Below are 27,227 nucleotides of genomic sequence, written 5' to 3' on the forward strand. Positions count from 1 at the left end.
CAACACATAATATAATAAAAGCCTTTTTTTTGTTTTTTTTTTTTGCTTTAGTTTCTCCTTATTCTAAATTCATTGTCTTATTCTCTTTGAATTAATTTTGTAACCACAAGGGATACATTTGTCCAGAAAGAACCCAAACTGGAAGCAAAAAAGAATTAAAATGTATCCAGAAGTAATTGGGACCAAAGCTGGAATTAGAACTAGAGGTTCTAAAACCATAGCTGTAATTGTTCTTAAAGGTTCGATTCTAATTCCACCTTTCAAAGAAAATGAAAACCGGCATTTCTAAAATCATTACCACCCATATTCCTTCCTTTTCTCCTTGCAATGTGCAGTGGTCCAACCCAATCTTTACCAGCTCGGCCATTTACTTGAAAACTTCAAGATGTAACTAAAAGTTCCAAGTTTGGCAATCATACTCTTCCCTTTCTCCTCTTTCCTACCGTATTACTTAGAATCCCCCTTAAATCGAAAAGATAATTACAAATTATATTGGTCCAACCCTGTTTCAATACTCGATGCATGCTTATTAATTAGCTTACCATATTCAGAAGGAAAACTAATTAATGGAAAGTTATTGTATCCTCTTAATTTCAAGAGTAATTACCAATAATATTGAGAGCTCAAAATTGGATAATTCATTTTTAAACTTGGTAACAAACTAAATAACATTTTCAATAGCTATTAAGGTGAGAATTATTGAGAGGGAAGAAAAACAGGTTAACTATGTGAAATATAGGGCTAAAAAGAAAAAAAAAGTGTTATGCATGCCTCAGAATTATAAGTATTACGTACATACATGCAGATATACACATTCATATATATAGATATGAGAAATTAATAACTCTTGTTATTGCCAAAGATTATTGTGGACGCCTTGAACAGTTCAGACCCCATTAGCCCAAACAGCCCGTTTGGACAAGAGACACATAGTCTCGGTCATTTTCAGCCGAGCTAGTTGGCGAGCTCATCCCAAATAGCTATTTCACTATATTCCTACCTTCACCTAAGGTCCCTGCAGAGGCTCCGTACTGGGCCTAGACACGTGGCAGCCCAAATATAGCCGAGCTGGGCTCCGGCCCCAGGCTCCTGGCGACCGCCCTGGGCCGCCCCCCCCGCTAGGGCTCCAGGGGGATCAGGAGACCGTCCCGCAGAGGTCGGAGGAGATCCCGCTCGGCGCTGGATTGAGATTATATCAGGAAGGTCCTGGAACGTACGGAGGTCGGACGCTGGCCCAAGTATAGATAGTGCTACACACCCATTGTCCAAGGTACGCTCACTATTGGCAATTTACCCGAGACTATCACTACTTCCCGTGAACCTTACTCATTGGAAAACTAACTTGGCCGTCGGAGCGCCCTCGGGGACAACCCTCGGGCCCCCTCTGTCAGCTCACCCTTTCTGTTTTGCAGGCTTAGGATCAACTCTTCCATCAACACACCGAGCTGATCAGGTCAGCTCTCCCCGGGGAAGTTCCGTGCTTCTTCAGTTGGCGCCGTCTGTGGGAACCGTAAGGTAAGTAAGATTGTGTTGATGGCCAGGACGCGATCCAAGCGCACGATAGAGAGCACCGGCCCTGGGGGCGGTGAGGGGTCCCCGCGGAAGGAGGCTGAGGCGTCTCAGGGAGCCGGGGGATCAGCCCTCTCAGGGGAACGGAGGCAGCAGATCTTCCAGTTCGTGACGGAGAATCTCCCCATGCTGGAGGACATAATTCGACAGGCGAAGGAGGGAGATGGGGCTGGGGGTGCGTAGACTTCCAAGGCCAAGGGGAAGGAGAAAGAGTTACCCCCTGACCCTTCGGAGGATGAGTCCCGAGACCAGCCCCCAGAAGGAAACGACCACGAACTCCACCTCGCCCGCGAGCCTCGGTGGTCGGAGACAGCGAGAGGTATCCCCGCGACCGGTCCGCGAGGAGCCGTCCGAGAGACCCCTCCTCACGGAAGCCCGCACGAAATGGGCTCGAGCGTTCCCCTGCTCGGTCCGTCAAGAGCCGACCCCGGGACCTCCTTCATTTGGACCTTGCTCGGGATGAGCTCGAGCAGATCTTGAGGCCCCGGCAGTACGAGGACAACTACGCAATCTCGCCTTTTACCCGGGAGATAGAGGACTACCCCCTACCCCGGAGGTTTAAAATTTCGAGCATCGAGATGTACGATACCTCTACAGATCCGGAGGACCACCTTTCGGTCTTCTTGACGCATATGCGCCTGCAAACCGCCGCGGATGAGGTCCGCTGCAAGACCTTCCCTATGTTCCTAAAGGGGAAGGCGCGGCTCTGGTTCCAGGGGCTGAAACCGGGGTCTATACGGAGCTTTCCTGAGCTGGCCCGGCAGTTTGCAACCCAATTCGTCTCCTCGAAGGTCTACGCGAGGAACGCAACTCACCTGATGTCCATCAGACAGAGGCCCGATGAGTCGCTGAGGAATTTCATGACCCGTTTCAACGCGGAGAGCCTGCAGGTCAGGGACAAAGACGAAAAAGTGGTCATGGCCGCCTTCACAAATGGGCTCAGGGTAGAGGAGCTCTTCTACGACCTGGCCAAGAAGCCTCCCGTAAACCTGGAGGAGCTCTTACGCAGGGCGCATGAGGCCGCTAATGCGGAGGAGGCAGGTCGTCTGAAGAAAGAATCAGATCGGGAGCTCGGAGATCGGAAAGGTCGGACAAACCCCCCAGAGGGCAAGGACGTCCCGTCCAAGAAAAACGTCTTCGACCGGCTCTCGAAGGAGAAGGCCCCTGCTCTGGCGCCACTCCTAGAGGAGACCTACACCCTTCTAACACGGCCCAGAGCCCAGATCTTGGCGGTTATGGAGGCGGAAGGACTGGGAGATCGGCCGCCCAAGATGGGGACGCCCCGGAACAAAAGGAACCAGGACAGGTACTGCGCCTTTCACCGCGACGCCGGGCACGACACGGAGGGATGCTGGGCCCTGCGTAAGGAGATAGAAGACCTGATCCAGCGCGGCTTTCTAGGGAGATTCGTGCGCCGACTAGGTCAGGAGTTCGGGCGCAACCACTACGGAGATAGGCACGAGGGACGGTGACGCGACCGCCCTGAGCGGCGTGACGCTCCTCGGGGCCACTCTCCCGACCAGGACACCCAGAACCTGGCGGGAGTGATAAACACCATCGCCGGAGGCCCCACGGGGGGGACAGCCATGCAGCTCGGAAGAACAAGCGACCACCCCCCGAAGGGGACGACTCCTTGAAGCGCTTGCGCATGGACGAGGAGATTACCTTCGGACCAAGGGATGCGGTCCCCCCGGCTTCCGGGAACCACGAGACCATCGTGATAGACATTGTTACCAACAACTACCGGGTGAAGAAGGTGTATGTCGACCAGGGTAGCGCGGTGGACATTATGTTCTATCGGGCGTTCAAGGAGCTCGGATTAAGGGATGACCAGCTGACCCCGGTCCGGACGCCTTTGGTGGGCTTCACCGGACCACCCATCAGCTCGGAAGGGATGATCACCCTGATGGTCACAGTAGGACAGGCTCCCAAATGCCGGACCGTTCCCGTTAACTTCGTGGTGGTCAAGCAGTCGTCCCCGTACAATGTGTTTTTGGGGAGACCTGCTTTAAACGCCCTCCGGGCTATTCCCTCTACCTTCCACCTCAGCGTCAAGTTCCCACCCCTGGAGGGATAGCCGAGGTGCGCGGCGACCCAGAGGTAACCAGGGCTTGCTACCTGGCCACGCTCCGGGGGCAGGAGAAGGTGGTCGCCCAGACAACCTGTTTGGAGCCCTACATCCCAGGAGATGAGGCCCAACAGTTGGGCACCCAAGATGAGATTGAGGAGTTCCCCCTAAGGAAGGATCGGCCCGATCAGGTCATCCGCATCGGGGCATTGCTGCCAGCCGAGGAGAAGGAAGGCTTGAAGGCCTTGTTGAGAGAGTACTCTCAGGTCTTCGCATGGACGGTGGAGGACATGCCTGGGATCCCTACAGACCTGGCAGTCCATCACCTCGACGTGGACCCTAACTTCAAACCAGTGAAGCAGAAGAAAAGGAGCTTTGCCCCCGAGAGGAATGAGGTGATCAAGGCGGAGATTGGCAAGTTGCTGGAGTCCAAGATCATCCTGGAGGTCTACTACCCGACCTGGCTGGACAATAGTCTGGTCAGGAAGGACGACCAGACCTGGAGGATGTGCGTAGACTTCACAGACCTTAACAAAGCCTGCCCGAAGGACTGCTTTCCCCTACCTAGAATCGACAGGTTAGTAGACTTTACTGTGAGTTTTGACGTTTTGTGTTTCCTGGATGCCTTTAAGGGATATCACCAGATAGAGATGGCTAAGGAGGATCGGGACAAGACCTCTTTTATCACCGAGGAGGGAACCTACTGCTACAGGACCATGCCGTTCGGGTTGAAGAACGCGGGAGCCACTTACCAGCGCCTGGTCAACAAGTTGTTCCAAAACCAGATCGGCAGAAGCATGGAGGTCTATGTCGATGACATGATCGTCAAAAGTCGAACTGACCAGCGGCTCATACCCGACCTGCGGGAGATCTTGGACATCCTACTGAAGAGCCGGATGCGCTTAAATCCGAAGAAGTGCACCTTTGGGGTCAGATCGGGAAGGTTTCTCGGTTTCCTGGTGTCCCGAGACGGAATCCGGGCCAACCCGGATAAGCTACAGGCTATCATAGACATGGCTCTTCCAAGGAACGTGAAGGAAGTCCAGCGGCTCACAGGGAGAATGGCCGCCCTGAGTAGGTTCCTCTCGCGCTCCGCGGTCAGGGGCTGCTCTTCTTTCGAGTGCTGAAAGCGCCTAAGGACTTTCACTGGACGGAGGAGTGCCAGAAAGCCTTCACCGACCTGAAGGCCTATCTGGCTGAGTTGCCCACTTTGACCGCCCCGGAGCTAGGAGAGACTCTGTTCCTTTACCTGTCCGCCTGCAACGAGGCCATCAGCGCGGTCTTGGTGCGGGAGGACGGGGGGGCTCAGAGACCGATGTACTACATTAGCCGCGCCCTACAGGGGCCAGAGACGAGGTACACGCCCGTGGAAAAGCTGGTCCTTGCCTTGGTACACGCCGCTCGCAAGCTCCGCCCTTACTTCCAAGCTCACAGCATCGTAGTCCTGACCGACCAGCCCTTGCGCCAGATCCTCACTAAGCCCGAGGTCTCGGGCAGGATGACCAAGTGGTCCGTCGAACTGGCCGAGCATGACCTCACTTATCGGCCTCGCACCGCGATCAAGGCTCAGGCCTTGGCAGACTTCCTTGCTGAGGGGGCTGACTTGAACCTGACCGAGTTAGCCCCGACACCCCCGGACACCCCGGCTGAGGAGCCGTGGGTGCTGTTCGTGGATGGCGCCTCGAGCAAGGAAGGGAGCGGAGCTGACCTGCTGCTCACCTCGCCCACGGGGGAAGAACTGACCTATGCGCTTAGGTTCGACTTCCCTGCGTCCAACAACGAGGCAGAGTACGAGGCCCTGTTGACGGGGTTGCGGATAGCCTACCAGATGGGCATCACCGCGATCCGGGTTCGAAGCGACTCTCAGCTCGTCGTCCTCCAAATCCGTGGGGAGTATGAGGCCAAGGACGAGGTAATGAAGAAATACCTGGCTAAGGTACAAGAGGCGATAGCCCTGTTCGAGACCTTTGAGATTGAGCGGGTGCCGAGATCCCAAAACAAGCGCGCGGACGCCTTGTCCAAGCTGGCGTCCTCCTCGTTCGCCCACCTGAGCAAGGAGGTCTTGGTAGAGGTGGTGAAGCAGAAAAGTATCGACCAGGTCCGGGTCCTAACGATAGACAGCTCGGCCACTTGGATGGCTCCCCTCGTTGACTTCCTCAGCTCGGGTGCCCTCCCGGAGAACAAAATCGAGGCTCGCCGAATCCATCTTCGAGCTGCCAAATACGCCTACGCCGAGGGAACCCTCTACAGGAGGTCGGCATAATTGTCTTTAACATATCTGACGCTCGACCCAGGAGGTCGGCGTGACTGCCTTTGAAGTTTGGTGCTCGACCCAGGAGGTCGGCATGATTGTCTTTAACATATCTGACGCTCGACCCAGGAGGTCGGCGTGACTGCCTTTGAAGTTTGGTGCTCGACCCAGGAGGTCGGCATAATTGTCTTTAACATATCTGACGCTCGACCCCGGAGGTCGGCATGACCGTCTTGAAGGTACGATGCTCGACCCCAAGAGTTCGGCACGCCGTGACTTACTTTGAGGTAGCTTGTCAAAACCAGGGAGCACGCTGGCTCGGCCCAGGAGGTCGGCACGATTGCCCTGAGAGTGTAATGCTCGACCCAGGAGGTCGGCATGACTGCCTGGAAAATGTGATGCTCGACCCCAAGAGGTCGGCACGTCTGCTAAAATCAGGGAGTTCAATGCTCGACCCAGGAGGTCGGCATAACTGCCTTGGAAATGTGATGCTCGACTCCAAGAGGTTGGCATATCCGCTAAAATCAAAGTTCGACGCTCGACCCGGGAGGTCGACGTGACTGCCTTCAAAGTATGATGTTCGGCCACAAGAGGTCGGCACGGCTTGAAATTTTGAAGTCGGAAAGTACAATGTTCGGCCCCAATCTTTAAAAGTTGGGGGCTTAAACCATGTCAGTGGCAATTTGATGTTCGGTCCCATGAGGTCGGCACGCATTGATCAAGTTTGTCGAAACTTGGGAGTTTGACGCTCGACCCAGGAGATCGGCGCGGTTTTCTCAGTGACAGCACTTCACCAGAGGTGACTGGGGCAGAGCAGTGCGCGACGCTGGTCTCCCACGTGGCAGAGTATAGATTAGGTCTGCCTGGAAGCCTTACCTAATCTAGGGGGTTAGTGCAGAGGCCCCGTACTGGGGCTAGACACGTGGCAGCCCAGATATAGCCGAGTTGGGCTCCGGCCCCAGGCTCCTGGCGACCGCCCTGGGCCGCCCCCCCCGCTAGGGCTCCAGGGGGATCAGGAGACCGTCCCGCAGAGGTCGGAGGAGATCCCGCTCGGCGCTGGATTGAGATTATATCAGGAAGGTCCTGGAACGTACGGAGGTCGGACGCTGGCCCAGGTATAGATAGTGCTACACACCCATTGCCCAAGGTACGCTCACTATTGGCAATTTACCCGAGACTATCACTACTTTCCGTGAACCTTACTCACCGGAAAATTAACTTGGCTGTTGGAGCGCCCTCGGGGACAACCCTCGGGCCCCCTCTGTCAGCTCACCCTTTCTGTTTTGCAGGCTTAGGATCAACTCTTCCATCAGCACACCGAGCTGATCAGGTCAGCTCTCCCCGGGAAAGTTTCGTGCTTCTTCAGTCCCCAAACACCTTGGCCGCCTACTCTACTTAGGACCAACAGTGACATGACTATCAGCCACCCTACTATCTGACATGACTATCAGCCACCCTACTATTTAGGCCTGCATCCGATACCGCAGTCATAAACTGTCTCTTAGTAGCTGTTAGGGAGTAGACCTCCTTATCTCCCTCATAGCTTCCTCAACTATATATACGTTTTCACTATTTACAAAAGAGGTACGCAACCAACCATTCAACTAGTAAATACTTAATACTTTCAATCAATAACTAATTTAAGTATCGGAGTGGAACTGGGGAATAAAACCCCGCAAGGCTTATGTCGGTCAAGCTAGAGATCGCATCGTCAATTATCAACTATTAGAACCAAAAAAGAGAAGGGGAAAAAGATAACCAATATAAGGGGTTCTACTTTTGTCCCCCAAGGTCTAAGAAGGGGTAAAATGATAATAATGAAATCAGAGAGGGCATAGGTGAGACAAGAGTAAAAATATAAGGGCTTAATTTTTATCTATAAAACTCAGAAAGTCACAAAAGTTTCCCTGTTCAAATTCCAGTTAACAAACAGTCATTTCCTCCCCACTTCACAGGCCACGACAGGTCGTTTTGTTTAGCTTAACCGGCCAAGCAATTCTTCTCAACTTCAATTTGAGTTTCAATCAGAATGGGAAACAATAAGCAGAGACGGTTCAAGACCCATCACCACTCTCATCGGGGTGGAGCTGCTGGTGCCCAGTCCAGTCGAACCCATCAGCCACTTCACCCAACTTGGTACAAACATACAATCAAGGCTCTTTCTTGTTTTATGTCTTTTTCTGATATAAACTGCTAAATTTTTTCTTTTTAATGTTGTTTTAATTGCCTAGGAATGATGAGTCTTTACCGATTGACCCAGGTATGGATTTGATCTGATGTCTTCGTTCTGTCTCTAGTTTTGGTTATCCGTGTTTTACCTGCAAGGGAGAATTATGCAAACAAGGTGTTTGATTTTATTATTCTGCGGAAGTTTAATGTGTTACTCGTCTACTTAATGCATTGTTTGCCATTTTATATCCTTGTTCGGTTGTGATAATAAAGAAGGGAATGCTGATGAAGCAGCAGTGCCAGCAGGTCCTACAATTCAGCTTGCTATGTGGGTATGCACTGAAAGTTGCAGTACTTTGAATAAAATGCTTTCTTTCTGTAGTTGCGTTTATTTTGTATTATTGACAAAATAAAAGAAAAAAAGAATTGTTAACGGGGGGATGGTCTTTTATTAAGTTGGGGACAACATTTTTGGAAATTGTAACCTTGAAGTTTTATGGATTGTCAAACAAAATTTTACCCGTTCCAGATTTAGACTGTGAAAGAGTGTGCTTCAGGGAGTCATAGTTGTATTCAGATGGTGATTTTTTGGACTATAAGAAATTCGTCAGTCTTGGAATAAAGTTGCTACTATTTTGAAAAAAAAGCAAATTTTATCGAATTTAGTATTTCTAGCTGAATGTATACTGCTTCACTTTGTTTCTTCCAGGATTTTGGCCAGTGTGATGCGAAAAGGTGTACGGGGCGCAAGCTTGCAAGATTTGGTTTGTTGAAAGAAAGTATCAGTCTGTTCTGAATATTTGTAGGAAATGTTGTTTTTTGGTTGACCGTTGATACACTAATATTCTTGTATAACAAGTTACAGAGTTTTTGTTCCTTTTTTTGGTGGTTGTGGGAATGATGCCAATGTAAAATCTTCTGATTAGTTGACTGCCAATGTTTTGCAGGAGTTGCGTGTCGGTAGTGGTTTTGGCGGCATTGTCTTGAGGTATTTACCATGGTGTAGTCTTATTAAACGTGTTGTATTCTTTAATCTGGTTATGAATGAATATGGAATCTGAGTTATGGCTAAAACTTTTATAAGAAGGAAGAAAGGAATATTTTCCTCATTATATATCGCCTACTTTCTGCACTTTCTTGTCCCTGAACTTAACTTGAGGCACAAGGAACCTCTCTATGTCATGAATCCTGTTCTTAGGAGTGAGCAGCAATATCCTATATGTTAAAGCCATCATATCCTTTTATTTTAGTGAAATGAGCAAGCTTTTTGTGAAAGTAAGCCTCATATTGTTTATGGTGTTGAGGACATAAAACTGTGTGGCTACCTCTAAGTGCTTGCACATGGAGGCCCATTGCTCTCAGTCATATTGGCAGACAGTATTTAGTTGATACTAAATTATCTAATGGCTCAGTCTTGTGTTTGCAAGACTGATCGATTCTCCAATAGAGTTGAGAATTCACGTTCAAAAGGAATGGTTGAAAAATAAAAATCTAGAAGAACAGTGAAAAGATATTTATGAGCCTTTAGGGAATATGCGTCTCTCATTCGGGCCTGTAATGAAACTTGATGAATTGTTTATCACTAATAATTTAACAGAAAATTATCTTTACATACATAATTTGGTAGACTTGCTGATCACCAAAGAATAACGGATCTTTTTTCCAATATGTTTTGTGATCATGACAGATCCCAAATGACAAAACAGAAAAAATATGCTTTTTAGTTCCTGCCAAGAAAGCTATTTGGACCTTGAAACTGAATGCAAAAGCAAATGTAACTTTCTCGTTTAGATAATTAGCATGATCGGATGAAAAAGTTTTGAAACATCTGCAGGCCTACTTTTTCATGTCTTTTGTTTTGTTTTATTATTAACTTATTTTTATCTGTATTATGCTATTTATTTTTGGTACCATTCATATGTTTCAGTCCTGCTGGGGTGCAGTGCGTCTCAAGAGAAGATCAACCGTTAATTAATAAGAAAGGATTAGCTGTTGTTGATTGTTCTTGGGCACGTCTGGATGATGTACCTTTTGCTAAGCTGCGATGTGCTGCTCCTCGCCTTTGTATGTGCCTTATCCATGCACTGACAGCATTATGTCTTGTCTTCTGGCAACATCCATTGACATTGTTTCTCAGAAATTTCCTTATTGAGTGCAAAAAGAAGGGAAAAGAAAAGTGTTTTCTTTAGAAATCATTGAAGTCCTAATCCTCCACAATGTATAAGGTGTTCCACTTTGGTCACAAATTGTTTTGATAGTAATAAAGAGCGTAATTTTTTGGTTTAGAATTAATGGTAGTCAGTTGCTATTGTCAGCTATGAGTCTTATTACACGGCATCTTTTGTCATGTACATGAACTAATTCTTGATTCTACACTGTCATACTTTGTTATGCCAATCTTCACACTTCTCATTATGTTTTGGCAATTGAACACAACATTTGAGTATTGTATCCATGGTAGTGCTTGTAACTTGAGCTCCTATATGTGTACAATTTTCGAAGGAAATTTCGACCATAGTAATTGAAGAACTGAAATTGTTGGCCTGAGAATACTTTTTTGCTTTGCTATGCACTACCAGATTTAGTTCATACTAATATATTTTCTTGGACAGGGGGTCAAATAATAAAGGCTGACACTATTTTTTGTGTACCTGTAGTAAGCTAAAGTTTTAGTGGTCAGCTTTCTCCCTTGGTTTGGTTTGTTAGGAACTAGTAAAAGAGCAGACTAACTGCTAGTAGAGTAGTAGTTGGGCTCACATTGAGGTTTCAAAAGGTTTGATTAGCCTTAATCCTGATTGTAGGTGATCAATAGTCTTCTTGAACGTCATGTCAGACTTTCCTAAGGGGTGTAGGTGGAATTTTGTTGAATATACCAATTACATAAACTTTAAGCGATATACATATAATGATTCCTTTTTGATTTGTATTCATATGGTCATCTTTGTTTCTTTCATTTCCCACATCTTTTCTCTTAAATTGAGTATTTGTCTGTCATGCAGTGCCATGGTTGGTAGCAGCAAATCCTGTCAACTATGGTCGTCCATGTGAGCTATCTTGTGTTGAAGCACTTGCTGCAGCTTTAATCATATGGTAGTGGACATAATCATTTGTGGCTTGTTATGCTAATGCTTAGTAGTACCTCATCTTCCTGTAGGTGGTGTTCCACACTAGTCAAGTTTATAGTGTTTCACTGATCTATGTGAAATAATCCAATGGCTGTGCAGTAGCAGATTGTAGAAGTGTTGAAAATCAAATTCAGACGGATTATATGAGCTACACTCACTCAATTTTTGTTGTAGTATCATAGTATTGCTCGTCCTAATTATTGGCAGACAATCTTTAACAGAAGAAAGAGAAGCAGCCTTACCATGTTTCCGTGTTCAGTCTTCATATTAGTTAAGGAACCAACTTGTTCATTGAACCCATTTTGTTCTTGTATGCTGTTATTGTTGAGAAATTTTTCGAATGCTTTTGTATGCATCAGTAGTTTTTGGCGTATTATGGTGAAATCGCCTATTCAATCCTGTACAGAAAGGAAATCCTAAAGTTCCTGTAGTTTGATATTCTAAGCATATGTTCGTATATTTCTGTTCTTTCATCTTTTGAGATAATATGGACCCAATGAGACATTGTCCATCCGCTGGTAAATGAAAATTTGCTCATGTCAAGCCACAGTTTGCTAATCTTGACTGATTATCCTATTGTGGAACACTCATTGGAAGTCTTGATGGCTTCTGAGACATTCGATTGAGCACCTGTTTCATTCTTTTCCTTTTAAGTTCTTATTTATCCTTTTGATTTTTGTCTGGTGCTCTATTTCATGGATGTTGATGTCATAAATTTCTTTATCTGGTTGAACAGTGGTGAAGAGGAAACTGCAAATATATTGTTAGGCAAGTTCAAATGGGGTCACGCTTTCTTGTCCGTCAACAGGTACCTTGTACTTATAATCGAAATATCTCCTCATTGATTTCAGTTCTTTCATACTCTCTTTTTGGTTTTCATTCCTTTCAGCTTAAATGGTTTTGCAATTGCCTATTAGGTGCATGTTTTTGTGTTGAGATACGGTTCTTGGGGATTCTGGATGAGTTGAACAAGCAAAGATTGAACTCTAATAGTCTCTGGATCTCTTTTATTCTTTAGAAGTACCCTCCTAAACCTTTGGAACATTTATCTGACACCGTTGAATATTAATAGTCCTCTTCTATTTTGGTACACTGCAGTAGAACCCACTTTCCAGAACATCATTGTTATAGAGCAAACAAAAACCATTGCAGGAGAGTTGACTATGTAATTGAATTGGAGGCTCTTTGTGCCTTTTCTGAGTAAATGATTGTTTCTGCTATTAGTGTATGGTTTAGACATCCAATCTTTAGTAGAAGACAAGTGATTACTACGAGTCTGTTTACCTTGTTATGTGTTAATAACTCTTGATAATTTTTCTAGCTGTTGCCTAGTTTGACAATGTCCCAAACTCAATATTTGCAGAGAGCTTCTGAAGTCATACTCGGAATGTAAAAATAGTGCGGATATCATTTCAGTCCAAAATGATTGGCTGTCCCAGCAAAGCTCGCATATTACTAGGACTTCCACAAATGCTCAAGGTAGATCTTCTTCTATTAAAAGACGATGATGCTAATGTCACCATGTCATAACTCTTGTTTATCTGTTCAACCTTGTGCTATGCACTTGGATAGCAGTCATGACTTGTAGACGCGCAAGAATGTAGATGGTATTCACACACTCTTCTCACAAAGAGCAAATCTCAATCAGCTTTACATCTTCTTACTAGCTTGAGATATTATATCACATTCTGCTGTTTCAGGGGAAAAAGTTGAACCTTCTGGAGAGGATGAGGGTTCATCTAATGATTCTGATGATGGGCTTCCACCACTTGAACGAAATATGAATCATTTGTACTTGGATAATAGTGATAAAGAAGAAAGTGAGTAACCAGGAGACTGCTTTCCTTTTCTTTCTTTGATAAGGGACATAGAGAACTTTGAGCATGTGATGCATTCAGGAATCAAAGAGCTTGCAGCTGTATTTTGTCATCCTGCAGCAGTACTGAACAAGTAGAAAATCTTTCATGTCATGCAAGTTAAGATTTTACATGCTTTCTGGGTTTTTTACCCCTTGTAACATTCTGGTTTAGCGTGTTTTTAGGAAGATTGTTCTATTTCAATTTTGCAGGCACTCTTTCACATCCTCTTTTATGTTAATGTAAATTACACAGCCTCATACTAGAATAGTATTATATTATCCAACCTGTATCTTTTAAGGTGACAAAATCGGCCTTAAGGTCATTCATTCATATTAATAAACTCCTCTCCTCCTTTTCAAATTTACGTTTTTATCCTTCAAACTTGTTAGATGCGTAAATTATTTGAGTCATATTCAACAATCACATCAAATTACAAGTAAATAAAACCTTAGGTTTCTAGAAATTGTATCATCAACACAAGACATTCATCTCCGAGTATTCCATAGATTCAAGAACCACTCTAGATGTATCTCTCACTGTATTAAATTAAATTATAAAAAAAATCTTTTCAAGTTGAGAAAAATTAAATAACTCTTAATGAAATGGTTCTCGTATTTTAACTTCTATACCCAAATCCTAAAAGTCCTATGCTTTCACAACAAGTAAAGAATAAAAATGCAATTCATGTAGTAAAATTTACTTGAACATTAGCCTCAACTCAAAGATTCCACCAATCAAAATTCTTTTTAGGGTCAATCAAGTTTCATCAAAAAGGCCAAAAAAAAAAAAGGACAGAGAAATTCATCAAGGGTATCCAGGTAATTCCACAAATTCCCACTCAATACATTAGTCCTCTTGACTTCCACGTAGAGCCAACAATCCAAGCTTATTGATCATTAAGACATCTCTAAATCTTGATGGAAGTGGGAGGTCAAGGGTTCGATCTTAACCTCCCACCAGCCACTATTTGTCGCTTCCCTCTCCCTCTCCGCTAAAATAGTTTATAGAAATGTTATCGTTGTTGGTAAAAAAAAAGTAGAAGGCTAGTATAAATGTGACGCAAACACATAGTCACACACTAAAACTGGAACCCAAGGGCATTCAGGTAATTCCACAAATTCCCATTCCATGCCCCTCAGTCCTCATGACTTCCTATATAAAATAGCCCTCTTCTCTCCTCACTTCCCTGTCTTCATCCGTCGCCACGAGGGCAGCTAGTATATAATGTGACGCAAACACACAGTCACACAGTAAAGCTCGAACCCCCCACCGAACGAAAACCCTAAAAACTCCCAATCCCTTTTTTCAGCGCAATCCCAAAAATTCCCGCATAAAATCCTCGTTGCCTTGTTCTTCTTCTTCTTCTTCTTCTTCTTCTTTCGATTGCTCTGTTTCTTTTTTCTGTTTATTTCCATTTGTCTTTTCTATTTTTCGTGTTTTGATTCTTCGTCTGATGCTTATTTTTGTGTGTTGTGATTGAACCTAGGGTTTTCCTTATATTCACATATACATTCAAGCCTCCGAATTTCGAGTTATCTCTGTAAGCTTTTGTTTCGCATTATTCATTTCCGTTCATGCACGTATTTTTTCGTTCTTTTTTTTCTTTCGATTGTTGCTTTTATGCTGACAATTGATGGTTTAGTTGTTGACTAAAGATTAAATCATGTCTCAGCAAATTAATAGTTCGTTGAAGTTGTAATTTTTATTTTATCATTCTTGGGTCTTCTTATGTGGTATATGATTTTTTTTTGTCCTTTAATGGTACAGATTTAGAGGATTGTAGGATTGTAAGTGTAAGGTAAATTGTGGGATGATAATGGCTTTTATTTTTACTGATTATTGCATTAGAAGTTAGCCATTGGACTCCAATTTGGTTGCTGGTTCTTGGGGAATACAAGGAAAATGCATGCTTTATTCAAGTTAGCTCTTGTACCGACTCGAATTATTTTGACTTAATGACATAGTGGTTAAACCGTTTCTGTTTTCCATGTAAACCAAGTTCTAAGCGATGATATGCTTGGATTTTGTCATTGACTTCGTATTACTTTCCAGTTTTGGTTCTGAAACGAACTTTGAAAGATGGGTTTAGATTTAGAGCAGCTAGTGACATAGTATCTGCTGGCTTTCAAGGTTTGGAATATGTGTGCAAATTGGGTTCTACTTGAATTTTTACTTTATCCTTTTACATATATTCCATTACTTTTACTTTTTATGTTACAAATGAAATATTAAATGGCTAGGTTGTGTTGTCTTCAGGCAATCTACTGCTCCCATGCTCTTTTTTCTTGTTTAGCTTGGGAATATTTTTTTTTCCTTTTGACTTCCGTTTGAAAATATCAATAACTTGGTTATCAGTCAATTGTCCCGAGTATCTAACAAGTTTTTTGAATCTAATGCTTTGGTCAGGGTGAATTTCTGTCTGAGGTATACTTTTGGACTATCAAAATGTCCTCACCCTATCCTGTTCTTGGCAGTCGACCCATTGATCAATGGAAGGTTGCAGAACTAAAGGAAGAACTTAAGAGACGTAAATTGATGACGAAGGGTTTGAAAGAGGATTTAATCAAGCGGCTGGATGAAGCAATTCGTGGTGAGCAAGGGAGAAGTGATCTGAATAATGTCAACGGTCATGATTCTGTTGTTCCTTCTGAGATGCTGACTGGGCATGAAAGTACAGTAGCATATGTTTGTGATAGTGCTCAGAACAACATTGGTATTGGTAATACTATGACTCAGGAAATAAATGAAGATTTGCAACCCCAGGTCACCTATGAGCAAGAGAGGAGTAACACGCCTAATTCAATTAACCATGGTGTGCCTGTAAATGAAAAAGTCAGTGGCAACATGCTTAATGTTGACATCAATGAGGGCCAAGAGTCAATTGAAGAGAAACTTAGAGAAGAGGAAGAGGTAGATGATTCTTATTCTGCTGGGTTGGAAGGGAAGCAGACAGATCAAGTTACTGATAAGGAAACCAGTGACTTTTTCACCCAGAATCTGGAGCCTGTCATAACTCTGGGTGAGGAAGACTTGCAGAAGACCGTAACTCATAATGAGAGTCATGGTTTGCAGGCTCAGCTGGAGAATGACGATTCGAAGCCCTTACATGTGGATGCTAAAGACAACGTATATGATACAAATAACCAGGTATCTGAGGTCAAGCCTGTTTTAGGGTTTCAAGTAAAATCTGATTCTATTTCTACTGAAACTGTCTCAATTATTGAAAACAATGAACTAAAGGATAATATAATTGCTGATGATGTCAAACTAGAAGTAGATGTTAAGCCTGAGATGGTGCAGCCAGCGTCTAGCAGTGTTGTTCATCAAGGTGGCAAATCACATCCATTGGATGTTGAAGAGCCACATGCTAACAAGGTATCTTTGAAAGAGACAGGTAGTAGTAATGTCAAAAATGCAGATGTTATTCCTAAAAATGAGACTGGAGATTTGGGTTTTTCAGAAAAACCAAATGTAGCCAGAAGTTCTGGTGATTACATGGAGGAGGATGTAAGGGAGAGTAAGCAGATGAATTCTAAGACGGATTCCGTTGAAATAAGGATTGAGGCTGGAAAAGTTGATGGACCAACAACTAAGGATGAAGGTCTCGTTGATATTGTAAGCGAAGATGCACCAGCTGAGAAGAAGGTTGCTATTGTTGAAGACAAGGGTGTCCCTGCTCCACCATCAGTAAAAAGAAAGTTTAATGGTGAGGCTTATATCTCATTGTTCATGATTTCCTGCTTCCCTGTCACTCTTCAAGCTCCTCATGTCATGCATTAGTTGTGGCCTTTTTCTTCTTTTAGGTGTTTGTTTGCCTTATTTTGAGCTATGTTTTTTGAAAACTCACCTATTTCTGGTCTTAAATGTCCATAATGTAATCTGAAGATCTTCTAGGTCCTGTAAGTCTTGCCTATTGTCTTTACTTCTGTGGCAAAGTATGTGATTTCCCCTTTATGCAGGGACCAAATCTGTTTGTGTCTCTCTCTCAACTGTTCTTGGTGAAGGAAATATCTTTTGGCTTTGGAATATTGGATTATTACTATGATTAGCACGAATACAGATGTGTGTCCCTGAAAATTTGGTCTCAGCTAGCATTAATCTAGGTTTACCCAGCTTGCCATTGAAATTGAGATCAGAAATTATCAGTTTTTTACTAGTATGGTGTGTGTGTGTGTGTGCATATTCTTGTTGGTATGGTATGCTGCATGCAAGAATATATGCTAATACTTACTGTGCTGTATGGAATCTATTTTACTATATTGTTCATTGTTAGACTGCTGTAGGATATGTTGCATCTTTGCCAGGGTAATTTAATGCAGTATATCCAGAGACATTTGTTTTTCAGTAAACTGTTTTAGCCTTTCGTCTGCGACATTATACATCTCTAAATACTGAAGTGAATGGTAAACTATATAATAATGTTATGCCTTATGAAATGGTTGTTTCTTTGGCAATTGTACATAATGATCTGTAATGATCTCTTTTGCAGATCAACAAACAGTTGGGAACAATGACATTGCAAAAAGGCAGCGTCGATGGAACTCAGAAGGGTTAAAGATCCCTGAGCCACAAAGTACTGATGTTTCTACTACACCAAAGGATATATTTCAACCTGCACTTAGGCGCAGTTTCTCTAGGTCTGATTCAACAGTTGGTGAAGAAATGCCAAAAGAACGTGATGGTGAGTTAATGTTTTATCGTGCTTCTGGCTGCATTGCACAAAAGTATGAGATGTTGTTGTAGCAGAATATCTGGTTAATGTTCACTCTGAAAAGGATTGGGCAGGCTCAAGAAGTTCACTGATCTCTTTAGAACCACTAACCTGTATCGAATACATGATTTTTTGTAATTTCATTTTCTTCCTTTATTTTTTTATATAAAATTTTTCTTAGTAAGTTTCTCTAGTTTTGCTTAAATTATGTTAAATGGAATTCCATTTCTTTCCAATAAAAGTTGTCTGTTCGTGTGACAGTGCCACCATCACCAAAGCCTCCTACCGATTCTCTAAGAATTGATCGTTTTCTGCGGCCTTTCACATTGAAAGCTGTCCAAGAACTTCTTGGCAAAACAGGGACTGTCACCAATTTTTGGATGGATCAGATCAAAACACATTGCTATGTATCTGTGAGTAATCTCTCTCTCTCTCTCTCTCTCTCTCTGTCTGTGTGCATCTTTGTTATATTTGTCTTGTTTTTGGTTTGAATATTGGCAATCTGTATGCTGTAAATATTTGGGGACTGTGTTTCCATTCAAGTAGCGTTTGGGTGTACAAGTATTTTAAGACTATTTTGTGTGATTGGACATCTCATTGTGGCTTTCTACATGCAGTATTCATCTGTGGAAGAAGCTGTAGAAACACGAAATGCTGTATACAACTTGCAATGGCCACCCAATGGGGGACGCTTATTGGTCGCTGAGTTTGTTGACCCCCAGGAAGTTAGAGTGCGTGCAGAGGCTCCTCCGCAGTCTCCTGCAACCCCTGTAAGCTCAGGTGCTGGTGCCCCTCCTGTTCCCCAGAATGTGCATCCCCAACCCTCTCCCAGGCCACAGCTTCCAAAGCAGCAACTTCCACAGCCTCCGCTTCCCCCTCCACCACCCTTGTCGAATCCACCACCTTCAAGGGAACATCCTGCATCGGTGAAGGAGCGGCTGACTCTCCCACCACCACCACCTCCCCTTCCTGAGAAAATTGATCCGCCAATTTTGACATTGGATGATCTCTTTAGGAAAACTAAAGCAACCCCGCGCATCTACTACTTACCACTCTCTGATGGTCAAGTTGCAGCAAAGCTCCAGGCTCAGGGAAAGACTGGCAAGCAGTAGGGCTTAGGCTGTTACTTAAACCAAAGCTCCTCTTCGATTTCTAATGGTTTCATGAGAATGTAAGATAATGGTAAGAAAGTATCATTATAATTGCATCTTTGCAGGTATGCAGGTCTTGCTTGTAGGATGTTCCCGTTAAGGTGGTTCTGGAGAAGCTGGTTCGATGATGGATTTGTGTTTTTTCAAGGAGTTTATTGGGTTGAAGCTGAATTGACATTAAGTTTTGCAATGCCTCAGATGGAACCTGGTCTTCTGACTAGACGTGCTCCTTTCTGGGCTTGCTTTGCTGAATTAGAAAACCCATTTCTTGACTCCTTGTTTGTACCTGAGTTGTTACAATCTTATGCTTTAGGGGATGAGAGAAATGTACTGTCATCGTATAAATCTGGACTTGCAAGTAGTTCATGGCATGCAGTGGAAGCTTCAAACTTCATTTGTTTTCTTATGACTCCAACATTTGTCCACTCCTTAATCCGTCTGGCTGTGAAGGATCATGACTCAATCTGCTTCCTCTCATTTTCTCCCCCGTGATTCAAAGTAATATAGCGGATTAATGCTCAAAAAAGTTTTAAAATGTCATTTGATGTCAAAAATAGAAAAGCATTTCACTAATCTAACTTGAAAGCTAAAATATTATGGACTTCAATCTGAAGTTGGACTATTCAATACATTATCAGTAATACAGAAATTGAAGTTTGCAACATCATCCAATCGCAAAATTTGTAAAAGCTCAGCAAACAAGGTACAATTAATTGGGCGGTGTAACTCTAAAAATTCTATACATCCATAACCACATTGTTAAACAGCTACTGTTTCCTCCCAAAAAAATAAAAAATAAAAACAGCTATTAGCGATGTATATAATGCAGACAAATGCATATTATGAAGTTTCAGAAACCGTGTGTCTATTTGATAAATCTATAACGCATCATGTGATTTTCAGGGGCTTGTTTCTGTTGAGATTAGCTGCTAAAAAATGTTAACACGACCTAAATTTACTTTACAAGTTTAAAAAATATTTAGGGAAATGTTGTTTGTATTCTGTTTTTTGTTATTTGCACTCTAATAATTTGTTTTATCATATAATTTAATAAATGAAAATTATATGATTAAAATGACAGTGAGAATGCGATTAACAAATACAGAAGTGCAAATAGTAACAATTTTCATTGTTTATTAAAAAAAAAAATGTATCTAGTGGCCGAGACTCTTTAAGATAAGAAGAAATTAAATGATTCATCCCAGTATTGATTATAGTCATCACTATACTTCCTTAAATTCCCATTTCCAAAATCACAAATATTTACTTACCATAAAGATGTATATTACAATTAAACATACAAAAGTAATGATAAAAAATTAAATTTGGTTACCATGTTATCATATGAACATACACAATTAAATCAATTGCAGCTTCATATTTAAACACTTTTTTTCAAATTAACTGTACTCTCTTTTTTTTTTTTTTTTGTAGGAAATTAACTGTACTCTTAAAGGTGTCATAGTGACATGCAACTACGGTAACTGTAATTAAAACCGGAAAACAGTAAATAATAATAATAATCCGTTTCTGTCCCAGAAAAGAGAGGGAGAGGAGAAAAATGAAAAAAACGAAAGAAAGAAAAAAAGCCCATTTACCTCAAGAACTTCAAACTCTGGAGCAATCTGCAGCAAGCTCCCTCTCTTTCGTTTTTTTGCTGTTCAATGCGTCTCTCTTGTTTTACTTCCCTGCAAAACTCCAAAAGAGAGCGTTACAACCATTTCTTGGATTCTTTGAATTCGTATCTCATATCCCAGCTTTAATTAAGCTCTCTTGTTGAAGTTTTTGATTTTCTTTTTTCTTGAAGGGCTGTAGTGTGAACACAAATCAGCAAAATTTGCCACTTGGGATTTGGATTCTGTGAATTCTTCCCCCTCAACTACTTTCCTTCTTTGCTAGGGTAGTATATAAAAGCCCTTCTGTATAGCTAATTCTTTGCTGGCCAATGCAATTTCTCATCAGTCCCTTCTCAGCTTTTGCTCAATTAGGTAGTTTCCCAGAAACCATTTTAGTTTTCTTGCTTAAAGATGAGAAATTTATTCTTTTTTCAGCCCCAAATTCAACTGATTTTGTGGGTTTTACTTTTTCAACAGGTTGGCGGTGCAGGTGGGCTGTTTTTGGCAGTTGGGATGAATAGTGTTTTCACTGAAGAGATACTTGCCGAGAAGCTTTCAAAGCTCAACAGCTCTCAGCAATGTATCGAAAGTATCCTACATTTTTTTTTGCATGATTTTTTTCTTGGGTTCAGAATTTAATTTTCTAGGCCTTTTTTTTTTATGCTTCTGAAATTTGTTGTGGTGGTATACATGCAGTTGGTTTTCTTGGGAGATTTCCCCAGCAGTTATTTGTCTTGTGGACTGATTAATTTGAATTTCAACTTGAATATGTGTTTGTGATGATTTATTTTTATGTCTCTTTCTGGGAAATTTGGTGTGTCTATATGTTTTTAGGAGGTTTATCATTTCTAGTTACTGTTGGTTCTAGGGTTTTGTTCTGATTAAGTCCTGTCCATCAAGAAAACCATGAAGCTGAGATTTCGATTCAAGAGGCAATTATGCGTATATTTAAGTTCACGTTTTTGGTACTTTCATGATGATCTGACATGTCTTTCTGGAAATTCTTAATCTTTTTATAAATTTTTGGATGTTGCTTCATGTTTGCCAAGTTTGCTGTTCTTGGGTTTTGGTTATAGTTAGCAACATACAATGTTAGAAATGATAACTTTTGGATTTTGGTCTTCAGTTGGGCAATTATCATAGGATAATTACCTGTATCATTAATAAGTTGACTTCTGTGCCTGTTCTTTCATTAATCTTATGACCACCGATGTTTGATGTGGTGGTCTTTTTGTCGGTCACCATTCTGCTAGTGCAGAAAAATTCTGGGATACTGTTGGAAGAAATTGTTTTCTGTGATGTTTCCATCTTAATTGGATTTTAGAGGCCACAATTTGTTGACAAGTGAGCTAGAAACAATGTGGTGCTAAGCTTTTGATGTAGCATCTATGGATAATTGACTCTTCTTAATTGTTTCTTTTTATGGTTTAAAATATTAATTGGTTTTCATTTTCCTTTTCCCAGATGTATTTCAGCCATTACCCAATTCTAGGATTCGAAATCTTTTAGATTTCTTATTAGCTACTATCGTAATTGATGGGAATATCTAGTCAATGGGAAAAACAAAGATGCTTAAGTTACTTTTGAAATAAGACTATGAAAGTGCATGCAAGCACATTGCTTGGAAAATAGAATCACAATAAGGTTTGAGTAGTTTACATGCAAAATACAGACTAGGGTTCAGTGAATGTAAAATTCAACAACTGCCTTATGGAAATTTGATTACATTTTGATAACATATTTTTCCTCTTAAAACCTAACTTCCAAGAGCCTGTAGTCACAACTTATTTTTATGTGCTTCTGTCCACACGTGTTTAAAGTTTCTATCTTGGAACAATAGTTATCTTTGGGAAATTATTTTTTGGTCACCAGTTGTCAAGAACCTGAGTTGGGAGGATATATAGTTCTAAATTCTACCTTCCCTGGTTACAAAATGTGTTGGTTGTATATTTGATGTTGATCTTTTTCTTTTCTGGTGAGAGACATGTTCATGAAGCATGTTATGCAGTTAATCTCTAATCTACTCTAAGCTGTCCATTTTTATCTGGCCATTAATGTTTTTGCGTCTTTATTGAGTTAGTTTATTTGGCTATATTTCATGTTAGCCTTGTTTATCTTGACCTCTTCGAAAAGCGTTGTCACATTGGTGCATTTTCCACCGCACTAAAGCAGAGCAGGTTGTTTCGACATGGGATAAACAATTTCATAGTTCAGACATGACTCACAAAGTTCCTCTTCTGTATCTTGCAAATGATATCCTACAGAATAGCAAGCGCAATGGAAATGAATTTGTTACTGGATTTTGGAATGTTCTCCCTTCGGCACTCAAAGACATTTTTGAGAAAGGTGATGATCATGGGAAAAGTGTTGTCTCCCGATTGGTACGTCTTTTGTCTCTTTGTTTCTTCTGCAAGATCAGTCCCCTTAATTCCTAATCCATACCTTATATTGTTGCAAACTCAAAAGTGACAAACTGGAGAAAAGCTAAAAGCATGCAAAACATTAGAACCCCAGATATTTGTAACAAATGCTTACTATTTGAATTGTCAAATAAATGATTGCATGCCTGCTCATGCAAAAGGGTACATGAAAAAAGAAGCAATTTGTGTGTGCTACAAGAGATATAATAGATGTATTTAGTAAGTATAATATCACCTGTCAGCTAACACTGGTATCCATTTATCATGCTGATCACCAAATTTCGAATTTAGTGATACAAGGTTGTTGGTTTTGCAGCTTTAAGTGAAATTTTATGGATTAATATGATGTAATATTATTTAGGTTAATATATGGGAAGAAAGGAGAGTTTTTGGCTCTCATGCAAAAAGCCTGAAAGATGTAATGCTTGGAGAAGAGTCACCACTACCCTTGGAGTTTGGGAGGAAACGTTCTCGTTCTGTCAGAATAGTTAAGAGGGATTCACGAACTGTAAAAACGGTGAGGATGATGGTTTTTTATCCTTCATTTGAAGCCTTGCATTGATTCCTGTAGCTTGTATTGCATTTTTATTTTCTTGCTTTACATATTTTCAACATTAATGTATCTCTTGAAAGCAGAAATTGACTGTCGGAGGCACAGCAGAAAAGATCGTCACAGCAATTCACTTGGTGCTCAGTGAACAAAGCAGTGAAAGTGAAGAGATGAACAGATGTATGTCTGTGGTCCATCGTGTGAGCAAAATGGAAAGGGATATCGATGTGGCCCTTTCAAACGGTATGTAGAATTAACCTCCGTATTTTATGAATTCTAAATAGCTACATATCAGGGAGAGAAGGAGACTTGTTTGACATTAACAATTTATGTGTTCTGATGCAGCACAAGATCCAAAGCGCAAAACTTTGGCCAAAGAACTGGAAGAAGAAGAAAAATTATTAAAACAGTCTATTGATAAACTTAAAGTTGTTGAAGCAAATAGAATGGCTCTTGTATCTCAGTTACGAGAAGCACTACATGAACAGGTATTATATGGTCTTGCTGTGACATGTTTAAGTTTTGTATCAAAGCAGTTATGAATATTTGAGTAATGGTGCAATTTGTTTTTTGTTTCTTGATTTCTCAGGAATCTGAGCTAGAGAATGTTCGTACTCAGATACAGGTTAAATTCTGCAACCTTTTTACCAATATTGTTTTTTCCCTTCAGAAGTTCACTGTTATGTGAATTGGTAAAATGAATGCATGACTTGGTGATTTGTCCAGCTATCTTCTTAATATGTTGTTTATTGCACTCTCAAGTATAAACACCTTCATCTTTTAACCTATCAAGTGTAGTTAAAATCTACCTTTTTTGAGTGTAATGAAGGTTGAGTATCGTTACGGGTATAAAACTGTTCAGTTATGGGAAGTAGAAATCACCTTTAGAACATATTTGTCAAAACATGCATTTAGACAAAGATGCCCAGTTATAAGTGTGAACATGCATGAATATTCTGGTTTTTAGATGGCAAACAGTCTTGCTCATTATTTCTAAGAGGTTGTGTCCCGCCTTCTCAAAGTTCAAACTTCTCCTAGATCAAGCTTAAGCCAACTTGAGAAGGTTTTGTGAACCAGCCCATGTTCCATTCTCCCTCATCCCAGGAATAAGGAAGTGGAGCAAAACTATGTAAAAATGGAGATTTAAAAGTTAAGTGAATTTCAAAAATTAGGAAGACATTTTTAAAAGGCCTGTTGCTTTGCAGGTTGAGCTAGGATTGCTACAAGTTTCAGTTCATCTGTTAGCTATCATTAAATTTGAGCACACTTAGCTTCTAGAACAAAACAGAATAAACAGGGATGAAATCAAAGTATGACTAAATCCAGTTAAATATGGATGAGCTTCCAGTCCAAACATGAATGAGCTCAGGATCAGCATTTCTTCCTGTTGGCTCAAGTATAGCATCCTTTGACTCCTAGTTGGGATTTTTTTCCCATTCAGATGGTAGTCAGTGGTAATTATGTTGGCAAATACCGGCTGTTTTTGTTTTATTATTTTTTTCTTCTGTAATTGGCAGTCAGTAAACAATACTTGATAAATAGGGTTGGTATTAATTAGTTAATAATCTTATGGTTACAAATCACAGACATCAGAAGTTTCAAATTATGTGTTTCTCTTGGGAGGAACTTATTTTTTATAGATTTTTTCTTACTACATTAACATCTCTTTATTGTATTCCTTTTTAAAGAGAATTTTCTCTTTGTTATGCTTGAAATGATATTGCTTCTGAAGCATACCTGGCCTGACATTGAATCATACCTCAGAGCCATTGTTTTCATTCTCGATAAGAAACTTTCACTGTCTAACAAAGAATACTTCATTTAGCGATGAGCAATTTGTGCACCTGGCAAAACTCCGTGGATTTGTTCAACTCTGTTATTTTTCTTTTCTCTTTTCTATTGACCTTCACTTTTGTATTTGATGTGGGGGCTTTGCTGGACATTACAACTATTTCAAAAAAATCAGGTTCTGTATGATGCTAATGTGTCAATTAAAGTGGTTTTCAGGTCGCTCAAGCACAGCAAGAGTTGGCCAGCAACAGGAGGAAGCATTTAGAAGATGAAACCTATGTAGTAGATTCAAGATCTTCTGTTACTTCTGCATCATCAATTGATGTAACTGCACAAACTGGGCAAACAACCAAGAAAACGACTGCAGCAATTGCTGCTGAGGTTGCGGACATGCTTGCAGCTTCAAGCTCCTCACAATATATTATGAGTTCTGTTCTTTCTACATTTGCAGCTGAGCAGGAGAAGAATGCTGGTTTGACAAAGTCATCAACTGCATCCACTCCTTACCCTGCACTGCCGAATAATGCAACCAAAAATTCAGAGATAAAAGCAGAGGGAACGATGCTAGATCCAATTGTTTTCCTGCCAGGAAAGCAACTCAATCCTTCACAAAATAACCTTTATAAGATACCACCAGCAACCATACAGGCTCAGATCACCAACTCTCAGGCTCAATACCATTTACTTTCTACTCCACCTTCACAGCAATATATACAACCGTCAGGTGGAACTTTGAGTTCATACGCCTATGGTAGCTTTCCACCTTTGCCTCCTGGTCCACCCCCACCACCACCACCCCCGGCATACATGATGAGCCCGATGACCCCCTTGACTCAGCAGCAATTACAAGTAAATCAGCAACAACCTCTGACAATGAGCCACCAGCCATCACCATTAAATCAGCAGCACACCGTTCCATTACCCCCTCCACCACCAGGCCCTAGTTTCCGACCAGTAGCTCCTATGCAGCAGCCTACTGGGATGGTATATTATGCTCATCCGCATCACACACAGTGAAATATGTTCATTTGCAGTGGCAGGAAAGTAGCATCTTGAGGTGGATAGATTGTAAGCGGACCAATGAAGTTTTGCGAATTTAATTGGTTTTGTTGTGCTGATACATAGATAGGACTAAAGGATAAATATGCAGGTAGATCGACAGAAGAGCAACTGGTAGTGCAGGCCTTAAATAGCTGTTTCTTTTCTCATCTTGAAACCTAGTTCCAAACTAGAACCATAGGGAGATTGCACCGGCTCCATCAGCTGTTGTTTGTCATTAGTGTTTGTCTTGTTGCCCCAACTCCTACCTTTGTTTTCAAATTTATAATACCTTGTAAAATTATGTCTGAAGGGGTACATTTTTGCATTTGTAATTCAAATCTCGGACGTTTTAGCTCTTTTCTTCCTTTCTTTCTTTCTTTCTTTCTTTTTGTTAATTTGTTGTAAATTCGTTTTAGCTTTCTTGTATGTTGCTTTTTAAAATTTCATTGTGAAGCTGTTGTTCAGTCAGAACATTTGGCCTTGGGTGCTTTTGCCAGTACTTCTGAACCTTGAGGAAGTATCTAGCAGCACTCAAACTTGGAAATGGAGGAGAAATGTGATTTTTCCTTGTTTAACAGGGCAAATTAATTTTTGCGCTAGTGATGACTTGATATCTATGGTTAAAGAGCTGGGCAGGTATTCTGATAAAAGGTAAAAAAAAAAAAAGTGGCAGGAAGGCACTCCCTTCGATTATGCAAACTTTCATCTGTTTCACTTTCTTCTTTCTGCTACTGTAGTAAACTGAACCATGTTTTTCGGTTGTGCAGTAATTCTGATTTCCTTTCTGCTTCTACATTAACATCAACATTCATCTATTTCATTGCTTCTTTCTGCTTCTATGGTAAGAATGAACCATTTTATTCGCTGAGAAAGCGAGGTGTACTTAACAAAGCAAAGATGTGATAA

At 41.6% G+C, this 27,227-nt stretch overlaps 5 protein-coding genes across 6 annotated transcripts; all 5 read left to right on the forward strand.

The window, feature by feature from the left end:
* Positions 1-2,147: 2,147 nt before the first annotated feature.
* On the forward strand, positions 2,148-4,764 carry LOC113699558 (uncharacterized). Its single transcript, XM_072057826.1, has 3 exons — positions 2,148-2,991; positions 3,093-3,529; positions 3,619-4,764. The coding sequence occupies exons 1-3, from the start codon at positions 2,148-2,150 to the stop codon at positions 4,762-4,764; spliced, it is 2,427 nt and encodes an 808-aa protein (XP_071913927.1).
* A 188-nt stretch (positions 4,765-4,952) lies between these two features.
* LOC140010540 (uncharacterized) lies at positions 4,953-5,900 on the forward strand. Its single transcript, XM_072057827.1, has one exon. The coding sequence runs from the start codon at positions 4,953-4,955 to the stop codon at positions 5,898-5,900; it is 948 nt and encodes a 315-aa protein (XP_071913928.1).
* Positions 5,901-7,782: 1,882 nt separating this feature from the next.
* LOC113698118 (uncharacterized) lies at positions 7,783-13,401 on the forward strand. Of its 2 annotated transcripts, XM_027217819.2 has the most exons (10): positions 7,783-8,024; positions 8,120-8,148; positions 8,331-8,389; positions 8,767-8,832; positions 9,005-9,045; positions 9,985-10,121; positions 11,057-11,147; positions 11,919-11,990; positions 12,546-12,661; positions 12,883-13,401. In XM_027217819.2, the coding sequence occupies exons 1-10, from the start codon at positions 7,918-7,920 to the stop codon at positions 13,008-13,010; spliced, it is 846 nt and encodes a 281-aa protein (XP_027073620.1). In that variant the 5' UTR covers positions 7,783-7,917; the 3' UTR covers positions 13,011-13,401. The 2 variants fall into 2 exon arrangements, with proteins under 2 accessions (XP_027073620.1, XP_071914152.1); XM_072058051.1 differs by lacking the exon at positions 8,331-8,389 and having other exon boundaries at positions 7,827-8,024.
* An 818-nt stretch (positions 13,402-14,219) lies between these two features.
* Positions 14,220-19,431, forward strand: LOC113698331 (uncharacterized). The gene is made up of 7 exons (XM_072058052.1): positions 14,220-14,291; positions 14,528-14,581; positions 15,448-16,747; positions 17,531-17,722; positions 18,014-18,165; positions 18,370-18,860; positions 18,969-19,431. The coding sequence occupies exons 3-7, from the start codon at positions 15,487-15,489 to the stop codon at positions 19,393-19,395; spliced, it is 2,523 nt and encodes an 840-aa protein (XP_071914153.1). The 5' UTR covers positions 14,220-14,291; positions 14,528-14,581; positions 15,448-15,486; the 3' UTR covers positions 19,396-19,431.
* Positions 19,432-20,521: 1,090 nt separating this feature from the next.
* On the forward strand, positions 20,522-26,678 carry LOC113697781 (uncharacterized). The gene is made up of 8 exons (XM_027217361.2): positions 20,522-20,891; positions 20,997-21,108; positions 22,653-22,900; positions 23,301-23,456; positions 23,576-23,732; positions 23,835-23,977; positions 24,079-24,114; positions 25,497-26,678. The coding sequence occupies exons 2-8, from the start codon at positions 21,033-21,035 to the stop codon at positions 26,295-26,297; spliced, it is 1,617 nt and encodes a 538-aa protein (XP_027073162.2). The 5' UTR covers positions 20,522-20,891; positions 20,997-21,032; the 3' UTR covers positions 26,298-26,678.
* The last annotated feature ends 549 nt before the right edge of the window (positions 26,679-27,227 follow it).

This window comes from Coffea arabica, chromosome 7c (assembly GCF_036785885.1).
Source record: "Coffea arabica cultivar ET-39 chromosome 7c, Coffea Arabica ET-39 HiFi, whole genome shotgun sequence".
NCBI lineage: Eukaryota > Viridiplantae > Streptophyta > Magnoliopsida > Gentianales > Rubiaceae > Coffea > Coffea arabica.

What these genes read in the sequence shown, in the direction of transcription:
- LOC113699558 (XM_072057826.1), top strand. Translation starts at nt 2,148, where the DNA reads ATGTACGATACCTCTACAGATCCGGAGGACCACCTTTCGGTCTTCTTG. An exon ending in GAGATTCGTGCGCCGACTAG is followed by an intron (nt 2,992 to 3,092) that starts GTCAGGAGTTCG and finishes TCTCCCGACCAG; the next exon opens with GACACCCAGAACCTGGCGGG. An exon ending in CCGTTCCCGTTAACTTCGTG is followed by an intron (nt 3,530 to 3,618) that starts GTGGTCAAGCAG and finishes CTTCCACCTCAG; the next exon opens with CGTCAAGTTCCCACCCCTGG.
- LOC140010540 (XM_072057827.1), top strand. Translation starts at nt 4,953, where the DNA reads ATGTACTACATTAGCCGCGCCCTACAGGGGCCAGAGACGAGGTACACG.
- LOC113698118 (XM_027217819.2), top strand. Translation starts at nt 7,918, where the DNA reads ATGGGAAACAATAAGCAGAGACGGTTCAAGACCCATCACCACTCTCAT. An exon ending in TTTGGCGGCATTGTCTTGAG is followed by an intron (nt 9,046 to 9,984) that starts GTATTTACCATG and finishes CATATGTTTCAG; the next exon opens with TCCTGCTGGGGTGCAGTGCG. An exon ending in GCTTTCTTGTCCGTCAACAG is followed by an intron (nt 11,991 to 12,545) that starts GTACCTTGTACT and finishes CAATATTTGCAG; the next exon opens with AGAGCTTCTGAAGTCATACT.
- LOC113698331 (XM_072058052.1), top strand. Translation starts at nt 15,487, where the DNA reads ATGTCCTCACCCTATCCTGTTCTTGGCAGTCGACCCATTGATCAATGG. An exon ending in AGTAAAAAGAAAGTTTAATG is followed by an intron (nt 16,748 to 17,530) that starts GTGAGGCTTATA and finishes TCTCTTTTGCAG; the next exon opens with ATCAACAAACAGTTGGGAAC. An exon ending in AATGCCAAAAGAACGTGATG is followed by an intron (nt 17,723 to 18,013) that starts GTGAGTTAATGT and finishes TTCGTGTGACAG; the next exon opens with TGCCACCATCACCAAAGCCT.
- LOC113697781 (XM_027217361.2), top strand. Translation starts at nt 21,033, where the DNA reads ATGAATAGTGTTTTCACTGAAGAGATACTTGCCGAGAAGCTTTCAAAG. An exon ending in AAAGTGTTGTCTCCCGATTG is followed by an intron (nt 22,901 to 23,300) that starts GTACGTCTTTTG and finishes AATATTATTTAG; the next exon opens with GTTAATATATGGGAAGAAAG. An exon ending in GAGAAGCACTACATGAACAG is followed by an intron (nt 23,978 to 24,078) that starts GTATTATATGGT and finishes TTGATTTCTCAG; the next exon opens with GAATCTGAGCTAGAGAATGT.